The following is a 12,157-nucleotide window of genomic DNA, read 5'->3' as shown; positions in this document are numbered from 1 at the left end:
GGGGACAGTGACAGAAGCTCTTGCACACTATCTCTTAGGGCCATCAGGGCAGAAAGCAACAGAGAAATCACAGCACATTCAGGCCCCGGCACTTGAGTCACACACACCCCACTCTCACAGTCGGGGAGTTTCTGAGCCTGCTGGTGCCAGATTCTCATGTGCGGTAAAGAGCTCATACAGGCTGAGGCTACAAGTCTCCAGTCTTCCAAGGTCTTTGCTACACACAACTAGGAGAGGCAAGATGTTTTAGTCTGAAACAGAGGTGCTCCTGGGGCTCCCTGGCTGTGCACTCTGCTCTGTACCCAGAGGCAATGAGACATGTGTGCTGAGGTGGAGGCACACGCATGCTGAGGTAATGGTGCAATAGCTATTGAGGTGGCGGCACATTAAGACTCTGGGGTTAAAGTCCTGGGATGTCCCCCAGTTTTCCTTATGAGAGCAGCCACAGTGTTTCATGGTGACTGTGTACACATGGAGAAAATAAGAATACCAATCAATCACCCACCTGTGAGTCCACCCTAAGTATGCCCCTGCTGTGTTCAAAGTCCTCCACAAGCTTCTAATTAAGTAAGCAGTGGTAGAGGAAAGGAAGAGGGAAAAGCTCACCAACCCACCGTGATTAGACAAAGGCAGACTGTTGAAGGCACACACAAACCCAGCTGGCTTACAAGTAGAGGCCGTGAACCAGTAGCCTGTGATGAAGCGCATCATACATGTCCTGCACCAGAACACCTGTGTGCATGTACACGTTTAAGCCAGTACTGAACACGTGTGATTATAGACTGGCTAGGGCACTGTTGCAGGGTGAACAAAACCTTGGTTCATGCTGCTACTAATAAGCATTTTATATAAACAAATTGGAGAATGTCTATATGCAGTCCCATAGGGGACTGAGTTAGAATGTGTTGAAAGTCAAATCTGCCCTTTCGAAACTTGAAACACCTTGAAAACACTGTTCATAAATTCCGTTAACAGCAGAGTGGAAAATGAGAAGTAATCTTCAGAAAACACCCTCCATCACACCAGAAGAGTAGAACTAAGAGTGTCAGCTCCACTGGATGTCCAGTCTGTGGAGAACCGGGAAAGCCCTAGGGAAAGCAGCATCAGGAACAGACACGGATTTCCATGGGACATTCTGAACAAGGGGCAAACAACCGACTCCAAAACGGAAAAGATTTAAGCCAATGAAGAAAAAGCAGCTTGAGCCAGGTCTGGCGATGATTCCTCATAATTCCAGTCCTCAGGAGGCTGGACAAGAGTTTAAGTGCAGCCTGGGGTACATGGTGAAACTCCCCTCAGAACAAAGAACAGCAGTGATAACAAAAATTCTCAATTGCTGGGAGCAACCGATGCTAGCCGGTGGGCTATAGGCAGTTTTTAACCCCAGCACCTTAACAAACAACGCAGTTCACTACTTAGTTTGGGCCGCATTTATTTCGGCAGCCTTCCTGGGAAAACAAGTGTAAGAGCTTTGGAGTATCCAATCATTGATGGCTCTCAAATCACGCCGGGGGGGGGGGGGGGGGGGGGGGGGGGGGGGTTTGCACAAAGCCTGTGTAACAATCTTGAGAAAAAATAAGGCTTATCTGGACCCAGTGGACACCGCCCTGTGTATCCCTCCCCGTCCTCACAGCCCACTGTCTCTCACTTTAGAAAAGTAGGGCTGGCAGGGACAAATGGCTCCGTGTTGTTGGATGGGAGGGAAGAGGACACAATGACTCTTACAGCCGTGTAAGCAAGGGATTGTGTGAGCATCGTAAAGGGAACTGGCAGTAAGAGTCGAGCAGCTAACGCGCGTGTACACATGTGTGTACACACGCACACGCACGCACACACACACACACAACCTGAGCCACATAACAGGTGCTTACATGCTCTGAAAAGAACCGTTTGGAGAAGGAGGCTACAATCTTCCGGGCTTCTAAGCCAGCTTTCTGCCGAACTTTATATTCCTCTAACCAATTGACGTAGTCGGTGGGACTGTAGTGCTTCATCAGAGAGGGCCACCTATAAAGGGGAGAAAACACCTTTCTCAGCGCAGCGGAGACTGCAGAACCCCTGACAGCTGAAGAGCCTGCGGGAAAGGGGGGGGGGCGAGCAGCGGCTCTAGGTGCAATCTCCATCGGGCATCCACGCACTGCCTCACTACTCGATGCGGTGACCTTGGCTTGGTGACGGGAAGACAGTGTTTCCACCCCCACCCTCCCATTCCGTGGTGGACACAATCACGGCGATGATGCTAACGGTTTGCACTGATGGCGCGCCTCCTCAGCACCAGGCCCCGCAATCCGGGACGGAATCTCATTAGATTCCCCCACGCAGCAAAACAGGGGGAAGGTGTCTAATCACGGAATGGAAGACCCAGGCTGCCGAGAAGGGAGGTGGACGGCACCCTTTCCTCCCCCAAGGTCACGAGATGGGATGGCAGGTCCGATCCCGGCATCCCAGCCAGCCGGGAATGCACGCACTACCGCCGGCACGTAAACATCCTGTACCGAGCGGGCCACAAAAGATGCGCGCCGCGGAGCCGGGAGGCGCGGGAGGCCGCAGCCGCGGGGCCGAGCGGGAGGCCGGGTCGCGGGCGGCGGAGGCGACCCCATCGGGGCTCCGGAGGCCCCGGCCCAGGCCTTTGTCTGCGGCCGTGGGAAGCGGGGCCTGAGAGGGGGCGGCGCGAGCGCGGGAGGGTGGCGGGTGGAGCCCACGCCAGGCCCGGGCCCGGGGCGCTGCGGGAACGGAGCGGACGGCTCACCTCACCCGGAACTGCTCCTTCCACACCTGGCCGCTGCTCTGGCACACCTCGCGCAGGCGACGGCAGGTGCTGGACACGCGGCCGATGTCGAGCGCCGTGAGGGAGCCGCTGCAGAGGATGTACTCCAGCACCTCGCCCGGCAGCTGCACCAGGCAGCTGGGGCCCGCCGCCTCGGCTGCGGCCTCCTCGGCCAGCGCCGGCACCACCTCCATAGCGCTATCCCCCGCTACCGCCGCCATCTTGTCCGCGTACCTGAGGGGCCGCTCCGCGGGCGCGCGCGCGCGGGCGCGATGGGGAGCTCACGAAACTCCGTCCCGCCCACCCGGGGCGTGGCTCCTGGAGCCCCGCCCATAGCAGGTCCCCTGGAGCCCTGGGAAGGAAAGACTCAAGCTGCGGAGACTGCTCTCCTGGTTCTGAATATCCCAACAGCATTAGCATAAAAAAAATTAGGCTAGGTGCTCGTTTTGGCTGCACATTTACGAAAACGGGATCGATACACAGAGGATTAGCAGAACCCCTGCGCAAGGATGACTCGCAAATTCGTGAAGCGGTGTGGGGCAAGTGGTGGCAACGCACTCCCTTAATCCCAGCACACCCAGGGAGGCAGAGGCAGGTGGATCTTTGAGTTCGAAGTCTGCCTAGTTTACAGAGCGAGTTCCAGGACAGCCAGAGATGCACAGAGAAACCCTGTCTCGTAAATAAATAAGTGAAGTCGGGAGTGGGGAGCCGGTGGGATGATTCAGCAGGAAAGCGTGCCAGCCAGAGTTCCAATCCCAGAACCCGCATAGTAGGAGGAGGAACTGACTCACGCAAGTTGTCCTCTGACCTCCACCTTCATTTCATGACGTGAATGTACAAACACACACAATAACTAAAAATTAAAGCCGGCCATGATGATTTACTCTGTAATCCCAGCTGAGGAGACTGAGGCAGAAGAATCAAGAGCTGAGTTACAGTGTGAGACAGTCTCCAGTAGTTCAGGATGCTTTTGAAAGACGAGTTGGAGCATGACCTTGAACTTCTGGTTCCCTGCCTCCACCTCTTGGGCGGAACTCAGTGTTTTGTGCAGGTTAGGCTTGCACTCTACTGAGCTACACCCCTAGTCCCCAAATTAAGTTGTCAAAAATGGTTATCTATTATCTGTGTTAAGCACTTTCTGAAAATAATTTGGCCTTTCCCAGGACTAACTCACTCTCAGGTGGGTGCTGGGTCAAGCATACTATTTGCCTTTTGGGAAGTCCTATTTCTAGCCCTCTGCTTATGTGGAGAATAGTATTAACCCTGAATCTAAGTCCTTTTAGATTTTAGGCTGATCAAAGCATAGTGGGAAGCATTCCTGTGTGTGACTGTGTGACATTAGAGATTATGGTGTCCATTTTCAGTTGTCTTCCACTCAACAATCCTTCATACTTGGGGCCATTTATGCCCTCACTGGCAAAACAATAATTACCATACACATACCCATTCTGCAGTTAAGAAAAGCAAAAAAACGTGAGTCCCTGGTTGCGTCCTGGATTTGAACCCCCAAAGCAGGTTTTTGTCACTGGGTGTAAGTGGGTAGTTTCAGTGCTTGCCTTTGCTTTATTATTTTCCTAATGCATGTGTGTATGTGTGTGAGGGCCAGAGGAGAACCTCGGGTCTCATCTTCAGCAACACCTTTTATTCACACTTTATTTTGTGTGCTCATGTGTGGGTGGTACGTGTATATGGAGGGCAGAGGACAGCTTGCAGGAGGAGTTGGCTCTGTCCTTCCACCATTGGGTCCGGGGGATGGAACTCAGGTCATCTGGCTTAGCATCAAGCACCTTTACCTGCTGAGCAATCTCCATCTCTCTTTTGTGAAAATCAAGTGAAAAAAAGAAAAACTGAGTTCAGTTCACTGTTAGATCCTGTCTACGGGACCATAGATATCATAAAATCAGAGTCCTTGAATATCAAGAATGTGTCCTCTGACTAGGGTTTACAAAGGCCACAGTAAAGAACTCCCCTTAACTCAGATCTTCTGGGTTAGAACCTTTTGAAACGACTCGGTGGATCCCTCCAAACCAGCTATGGTTCTCTACTGTCCTTAGAAATAAATCTGAAATCCCTGACATTGTTACAGAGGAACAAATATCTCCTGTCCGTGGCTGGGGCCGTCCTCCCTCCTCCAGTGCAAGCAGAGCCCAGATAGCTGTTATCTCCTTCCCCCCACTGGGATCCTCCTCCTGGATGCCTCTCCTTGCTTGGGAAGCACTTTCAGTCTCGACTCCCTTTCCCCGGCTGCTGACCCTCTGGCCCGGCTTCTCTGATCTCCGCCTTCCTCTCCTCGCCAATGTTTTCACTCCCACAATCCCTTCCGTTGTTCAGCATGTGTCTCCTTTCTGATCTGAAGCCCCTTCAGGACCAGAAGACTCCTTCTGGATTCCAACTTCTTTGGCAAAGACCTCACATGTGGCAGATCCTTCATAATTGTCTTCTATGAACTGGGTGATAGTTTTTACTATCAAATTTGTCACAGACTAGAATCGCCGGTGAGGAGAGTTTCTGTGAAGGACTTTCCATATTAGGTTAGCCTGTGGTGTGACTTGAATAGAGGAGGGTTTACCTTTTAAGTTAACTGGTGTGAGAAGGCCCAGCCCACTGTGGGTGATACCATTCCTAGGCAAGGGGTGTGTGTGTGTCCTGAACTGTGCAAGAGTGGAGAAATCCCGCTGAGCACAGCGAGCAGGTATGCATTCATTTCTCTCTGCTCTTGCCTGTGGAGCTGTCTCAGATTCCTGCTGCTATGACTTCCTTGTTACCTGGAATTGTGGCTTAAAGCCTTTATCCCCTGAGGTGCTTCTTTTTTTTTAAATATTTACTTATTTATTATGTATACAATATTCTGTCTGTGTGTATGCCTGCAGGCCAGAAGAGGGCCACCACGTGGTTGCTGGGAATTGAACTCAGGACCTTTGGAAGAGCAGGCAATGCTCTTAACCTCTGAGCCATCTCTCCAGCCCCCTGAGGTGCTTCTTAATCACAGTATTTTATCAAAGCCACAGAATTGAAACTCGTGCAGAAGGCACAGATCTAACCAGTTGTTGAGCTAGCAAAAGTTACCTAGCCTTCGTGAGGCTCGGTTTTTCCCATCTGTAAAATGGGAAGAAGGCCCACCTGCCTACTGCAGCAGATGGGGTGTTAAATGAGTAGATTCACATAGGTTGTGCAGTACTGCATCCAAGCCAGAGTGGTTGTGGTTGCAGGTGCTCTCATTTGAGGTAGGATAGAGGACCTCCCTGTAGGTCCCACACTGGTGGAACAGAAGCCAGCTGTACAGTCATAACATACTTAGAGCTGAGGATACTTGGCTCCAGTCTGGACTCTCAAAGAAAAATGGCTCCCAAAGACCGCATCTCTCTCTGGCCTCTGCTTCTGCCTGGTTCCTTCTGTGGCGCTGGACACTTTGATCCTAAGCTGTTGCAAGGCATCGTTGGTGCTGCTTAGACCTGGGTAAACCATTCTCAGCCATCCTTCCTGTAGCTGGGAGCTGCTGATCCCTGAGCTGGTCAGGAGGGTCCCTTCCGTGGGCAGCCCGCCTGCCACCAATCATGGATGAGCAGAGATGATCAAAGTTGATCATTGCAGAGATAGGAAAAGAAACATCTGCCAGTCAGAATGTCCTTTACAGACGAGGAAACCAGTATTGTTATCGAACAAGTATTAAAGAGTGAGCCACCATCACAGATGAGGTGATCATAGGTGACAGAGTGAGCCACCGTCACAGACGAGGTGATCACGAGACGACAGAGTAGCAAGTGTGCAGACGGCAGGAGCAACCCCACCCTGCATACAGACAGCGCTACCCACAGAACCCAGCTTTTGTTTGCCAATTCCTATGGCTCACAATATCTTGCCCTTGGGTAGAAGGCGTGACCTCCTTTGAGACACGTTCACACCTCCATGCTAAACTAGCTTAGTCATCTGGGACCCACCAACTTGGCCTACTGTGCTGTGCATCAAGAAATAATAAAACGTTTCAAATCTTTATCACACAGGTGGTTGCAGTTAGGAACAAAGAATCCAGCTAAACTCCCCCTGGTGACAGGGAGGCAGGGACAGGGGTCTTCCTTGATATTTACATTTTCAAAGAGATGTAAATATATTTGATATAAATGTTTCCCAGGCCTGTTAGAAAAAAAAAATCTAGATAATGATTCTGGCCAATAATTTCTTTTAGGCCTTGTAAAAAAAAATTGACAGAATGCTTTGAAGCCACAAGTAAAATGTGAATTCTCCTTCTTCTTCTTCTCCTTCTTCTTCTTCTTCTTCTTCTTCTTCTTCTTCTTCTTCTTCTTCTTTTTCTTCTTCTTCTTCTTCTCCTTTTCCTCCTCCTCCTCCTCCTCCTCCTCTTCTTTTTCCTCCTCCTCCTCCTCCTTTTCCTTCTTCCTCTGCTGCTGCTGCAAGGTGACCCCGAGGGTGGCATGCCTGGAAAAACCAGACACAAGAGGGCAAATTCCACAGGATCCCCTTGAAAGACCCTACAGACCCCCTCCTCAAAACCCGCAGCTAGCATGCTCCCGGGGGAACGTCCTGTTTGTTTTAAACAAATCTCCGGATCAGCAGCCAGCCTGCTCCCGTAAGAACATCCCATGTGCCTGAGAGAGCAGGAGATAGAGATAGGAAGACTACAAGGCAAGATGTCAATAAGATAGGATGTCAACAAAGCAGGTTAGCTATAAGATAGGAACAGGATGATTGTTGCCAGGCATCCATGCTGAGAGAGGAAACCTTTCATGCCCCTCGCCGCATTCCGATAACCACGCTTTTGCTTCTGTAAACTTGCTTCTTGCTGACACCCATGCTGAGAGGGGAAACCATTCATGCCCCAGCCTCATTCCAGTCGATCGATAACCACGCTTTTGCTTCTGTAAACTTGCTTTTTGCTCTTCCCTATAAAAAGCCCGCCCTCCAGTTGGCAGGTGCGCAAATCTTCCGAGAGATCTTGCTGCCCACAGGTACCTGTGTCTACTCAATAAACCTCTTGCGATTTGCATCCGTGTGGTCTCGGCCTGTTCCTTGGCGTTGGGGAGGTCTCCTCCCGAAAAGAGGTCCTTGTTGAGGGTCTTTCACCCTCATAGGAAACTTATAGAAAAGATTAATTCATCAAACAGAATTAGGATTGAGATGATCAAGGTCAAGGGGAAGGAGAAAAATTGGGGTTAGGTTTTTTTTTAAATTAAAATTTTATTATTTTATAGATATGGGTGTTTTTTCTGTCTGCATGTGTGTTTGTGTACCACATGTGTACCTGTACTCAGGCAGGACAGAGAGGTGGCAGATCTTCTGGAACTGGAGCTACAGATGATTGTGAGCTGCATGTGGGTGAGGGGAATTGAACCTAGGACCTCTGGAAGAACAGCCAGTGCTGTTAACTGCACAGCCATCTCTTCTGACCGTTGGTTTACTTAATGAATGCTGACTTTCTAACCAAGGTGATAAGAAAATCTGGGCAGTGGACGTTTTTAATGTCATTGAACTGCAGTGGCTAAGAGGGCCACTGTCAGCTTACTTCACCACGGTAAAACAAAACAAAACAACAGCAACAAAAAGCACTCATCCAAGTTTTCCTGGTCAAAGGGATAGAGGCTATATGTACAGACACATTTCACAAGGAATTGCTTTAAGATGTGAAGTTGGCCAGGCGGTGATGGCTCACATCTTTAATTTCAGCACTTTGGAGGCAGAGGCTGAGGCCAGCCTGGTCTACAAGAGCTAGTTCCAGGACAGGCTCCAAAGCTACAGAGAAACCCTGTCTTGAAAAAAAACCAAAAGAAAAGAAGAAGAAGAAGAAGAAGAAGAAGAAGAAGAAGAAGAAGAAAAAGAAGAAGAAGAAGAAGAAGAAGAAGAAAAAGAAGAAGAAGAAGAAGAAAAAGAAGAAGAAAAAGAAAAAGAAGAAGAAGAAACTGTTAGCCTGGCAGTGGTGAGTGGTGGCTCACACCTTTAATCCCAGCACTCGGGAGGCAGAGGCAGGCAGATCTCTGTGAGTTCGAGGCCAGCCTGGTCTACAGAGTGAGTTCCAGGACAACCAGAACTGTTATACAGAGAAACACCAAAACACCAAAAATATGAGGCCCAACACTGAAAAAAAATGAGAAATGGTTCTCTCTCTTTCTCCTCTCTCTCTCTCTCTCTCTCTCTCTCTCTCTCTCTCTCTCTCTCACACACACACACACACACACACACACACACACACACACATCTGCCAGCACAGTCAGGACTACATAGAAAAACTCTGTCTCAATCAATCAACCAACCAATCAACCAGTCATCAATCAATGCCACATACTAGTACTCTGGCTAAGCTGTGCAGATCCACATCATCCTGGTGGGGGAGGGGATATTGTAAAAAAGAAAAAAGGTCACTTGTGGTTCTCCCTTCTACTTATAGGCCTTTGAAACAATTGGCCTCAATTAATTTAAATGACCCCCTCATCCAGGAGCTCTGGAGCCAACAGTGGAAGGAACCAAATCCACAGACAGGGATTTCACATAGTTCTGCCAGCTTTACAGAGCCCTTGTGGAGACAGGCTGGACCACATCTTGACCCAGACTGCTTCGATATAAATACCTCTTGTTTATATGTTGGACGGGTCACAGTGCCTGTAGCTTTAGCACCTGTTGCCCTCTGAATGCATGCACACATAGCCACACACAGACATACACTTAGAAAATAAGTAAAATAAATAAATACATAAACAAACTAATCTCTCCTAAACACCATGCCAATTCCCCAAGGTTACACTGAGGGTCACTGGCCTGTTTCCTTTTCCTCTTCCCAGTGCGGTCACACTGATAAGCCTCCTGTCTATGTTCTTGTTCATGTGTTTTGTGCACGAATGCTCTGCTTGCATATACATATACCTACATGACAGAAGAGGGCGCTGGATCCCATTACAGGTGTGTTGTACCCAGAGTCAGGACCCCCAAAGACCACCAAGAGACCAGATCCTATGCGGAAGCGAAGAGTTTATTACTATTCCATCATGCTGGGGCTGACCAGCCTACACAAAGACAAGATGGCTGCGACCCCAAGAAGGAGGTGGGGGCTTCTTTTAAGCCTTTACAGAGGGGAGTATCTAAGGAAGTTAGGCATTTTAGATATCATTGGTTTAAGCAAGTGGAAATCACATTAGCATGTTGTAATTGCTAGGGCTAGTCAGGAGTTAGTCAGGGCTGCAGTTTTTTGGGCAGGTCTGGACAAGTCCCAGGCCCTGTCCGCGAGCTGCCACGGACATTGGCTCAGGCCCAGCCTGGCCTAGCACTGCGTGTACCAGGCCTCCTCCTCACTATTGGGGTGTCGGAGATTGATTGTCCTTTATTCGTGGCTTTTCTTCAGAAAGTGCTTGTTCAGTCTCAGCAAAGTGAAAATGAGGCCTGATCTCTGAGAAGACTGGGCAGCCTGTTTATGGTGTCTGCTCAGTCCTCTCAGATGGTTGCGAGCCACCATGTGGTTGCTGGGAATTGAACTCAGGACCTCTGGAAGAGCAGCCAGTGCTCTTAACCACTGAACCATCTCTCCAGCCCGATTTCCTATGTTTTTCAATAGCCTGTCTTTTCAATTGGTGTGTTTGGGTCAATTGGATGAGTCTTGCTTGTTGGGATTGCTAAGACCCAGGCTTTGACCTGTAAAGCTCTGGTAATAATAGTTCCCACTCCACGTCTTGGATAAAGGCACCCACAAGAGCTAGAACTCTCAGGCCCCATCCTGCCTGCCCATCCCACTGGCCCCAGTGCGCCCTTGTTAAGGAAAGGGAGCATATTTCCCTGGACTGTATGTGGGAAGGATCCCGGTTATCTTCAGTCGTGGGCTTGGATGCCCATCTTGCACACAAACTCCATAATCTGGGTAGAGAGAGGCTTGGAACACACCACAAAATCTTTCTCAGTGTGCCTTGTTCTCAGGATAAACGCAGTTGACCCTTGGTGGGCCCTACACGGTGAATTCAACCAGTCAGCAAAGCAACTGGGGATCACAAATATTTTTAAAAAGTAATCCCCAGGAACTCATGGGGGCTGAGGTAGGAGCACTGAGAGCCTGAGATCAGCCTGGCTACAAGAAATTGTTTAAAAACAATGATACCGATGTCAGATGGTCTTGGGATGTGGTGCAGAGGGTAGAGCATTTGCCTAGCATGCCCAAGGCCCCAGGTTCTACCTCTAGCAATGAACAAATGGTTGTAACGGTGTTTATCTTTAATCCTAGCACTTGGAAGGTAGAAGCAGGAGGATCAGGAGTTCAAGGTCGTTTTTGGCTGCTGACGAGCTTGAGGCCAGCCTAAGCTACTAGAGACCCTGTGTGGCGAACAAAACAGGTCATTTGAAAATAGCTTCTGTATTGTGTACGTATAGACTCTCATGGTTGTACCCAGAGCATACCGTAAAAACCTATCCAGCATTTGGTCTGTACTGTGTCTGACGGGTTGCCTATTGATAATCAGGCCCATGGAGGCAGTGCACGGGTTATATGCAAATGCAATACCACTTCATAGAAGGGGCCTGAGTCTGAGTGGACCAGGGCTGTTCAGCCACCACACTCTGACAGCCACTGAAGAATTTTACGAGGAGCGGTATATTTGCAGAGTGGATGAGCATCCAGATATGGGGGGAGGGGGCTCCTGCCTCTCCAAGTACCGGATGCCGCTATTTATTTATTTAATTTGTATTTAATTTGGTTTTTCGAGACAGGGTTTCTCTGTGTAGCCTTGGCTGTCCTGGAACTTGCTTTGTAGACCAGGCTAGCCTCGAACTCACAGAGATCCGCTTGCCTCTGCCTCCCTCGTGTTGGAATTAAAGGCATCTGCCACCACCACCAGGCGATATTTCTATTTATGACATAAAGAAGTAGGACTGAGGACTGGAGAGATGGCCCAGTGGTTAACAGAGCCTGCAGCTCCAATACCCAGGTTCAGTTCCCAGCATTTATGTCAGGGTGCTCACAATGGCTGTCTCCCAGCTCTGTGAATCTGATGCCTTCTCTCTCCTGGTCCTCAGGGGTCCTGTACATACATGGCATACACACACAGACATGGATTGACAGAAGAGGCTGACACACTAGGGAATGTGACCACACAGAAGACTCTTATGGGTCTGGGCAGTGGTAATTAATATTCATGGTTCTCCATGGGCTTTGTGCTGAACAGGTTGTAGGATTAGTGTGATCCAAGGTATTATTTTGGCCTCTTGATATCAAAAGACTTGCTTTTATCCCTCACTCACGTGGGCCCAGGTGAAAAGGTGATGAGGTATTTAGTTAAAAATTCTTGTGTGGAAATCCCAGCACTCAAGGGTAGGCAGGCAGATCTCTGTGAGTTCGAGGCCAGCTTGGTCTACAGAGTGAATTTCAGATAGGCTCCAAAGCTACAGAGGAATCCTGTCTCTAAAAAC

General features: G+C 49.4%; 1 protein-coding gene and 1 pseudogene across 2 annotated transcripts in view; one reads left to right on the top strand and one right to left on the bottom strand.

The window, feature by feature from the left end:
• Fbxo21 (F-box protein 21) overlaps positions 1 to 3,030 on the bottom strand; it is a 32,560-nt gene extending 29,530 nt beyond the window's left edge. Inside the window, exons 1-2 of one of the 2 annotated variants that reach the window (XM_041648174.1) lie at positions 2,750 to 3,030; positions 1,872 to 2,007 (exon numbers count right to left, since the gene is read on the bottom strand). In XM_041648174.1, the coding sequence (XP_041504108.1) occupies positions 1,872 to 2,007; positions 2,750 to 2,988 (375 nt within the window). In that variant the 5' untranslated portion in view covers positions 2,989 to 3,030. The remainder of the gene's footprint in view (positions 1 to 1,871; positions 2,008 to 2,749) is intronic. The other variant, XM_041648176.1, reaches the window with a different exon arrangement.
• A 174-nt stretch (positions 3,031 to 3,204) lies between these two features.
• On the top strand, positions 3,205 to 3,303 carry LOC121446662 (annotated as a pseudogene).
• The last annotated feature ends 8,854 nt before the right edge of the window (positions 3,304 to 12,157 follow it).

This window comes from Microtus oregoni, unplaced genomic scaffold (genome assembly GCF_018167655.1).
Source record: "Microtus oregoni isolate MIOR12 unplaced genomic scaffold, Mior012 000003F_ref0000135, whole genome shotgun sequence".
NCBI lineage: Eukaryota > Metazoa > Chordata > Mammalia > Rodentia > Cricetidae > Microtus > Microtus oregoni.
The sequence above is the reverse complement of the archived record's forward strand: the minus strand, read 5'-3'. Positions and strand labels throughout refer to the sequence as shown.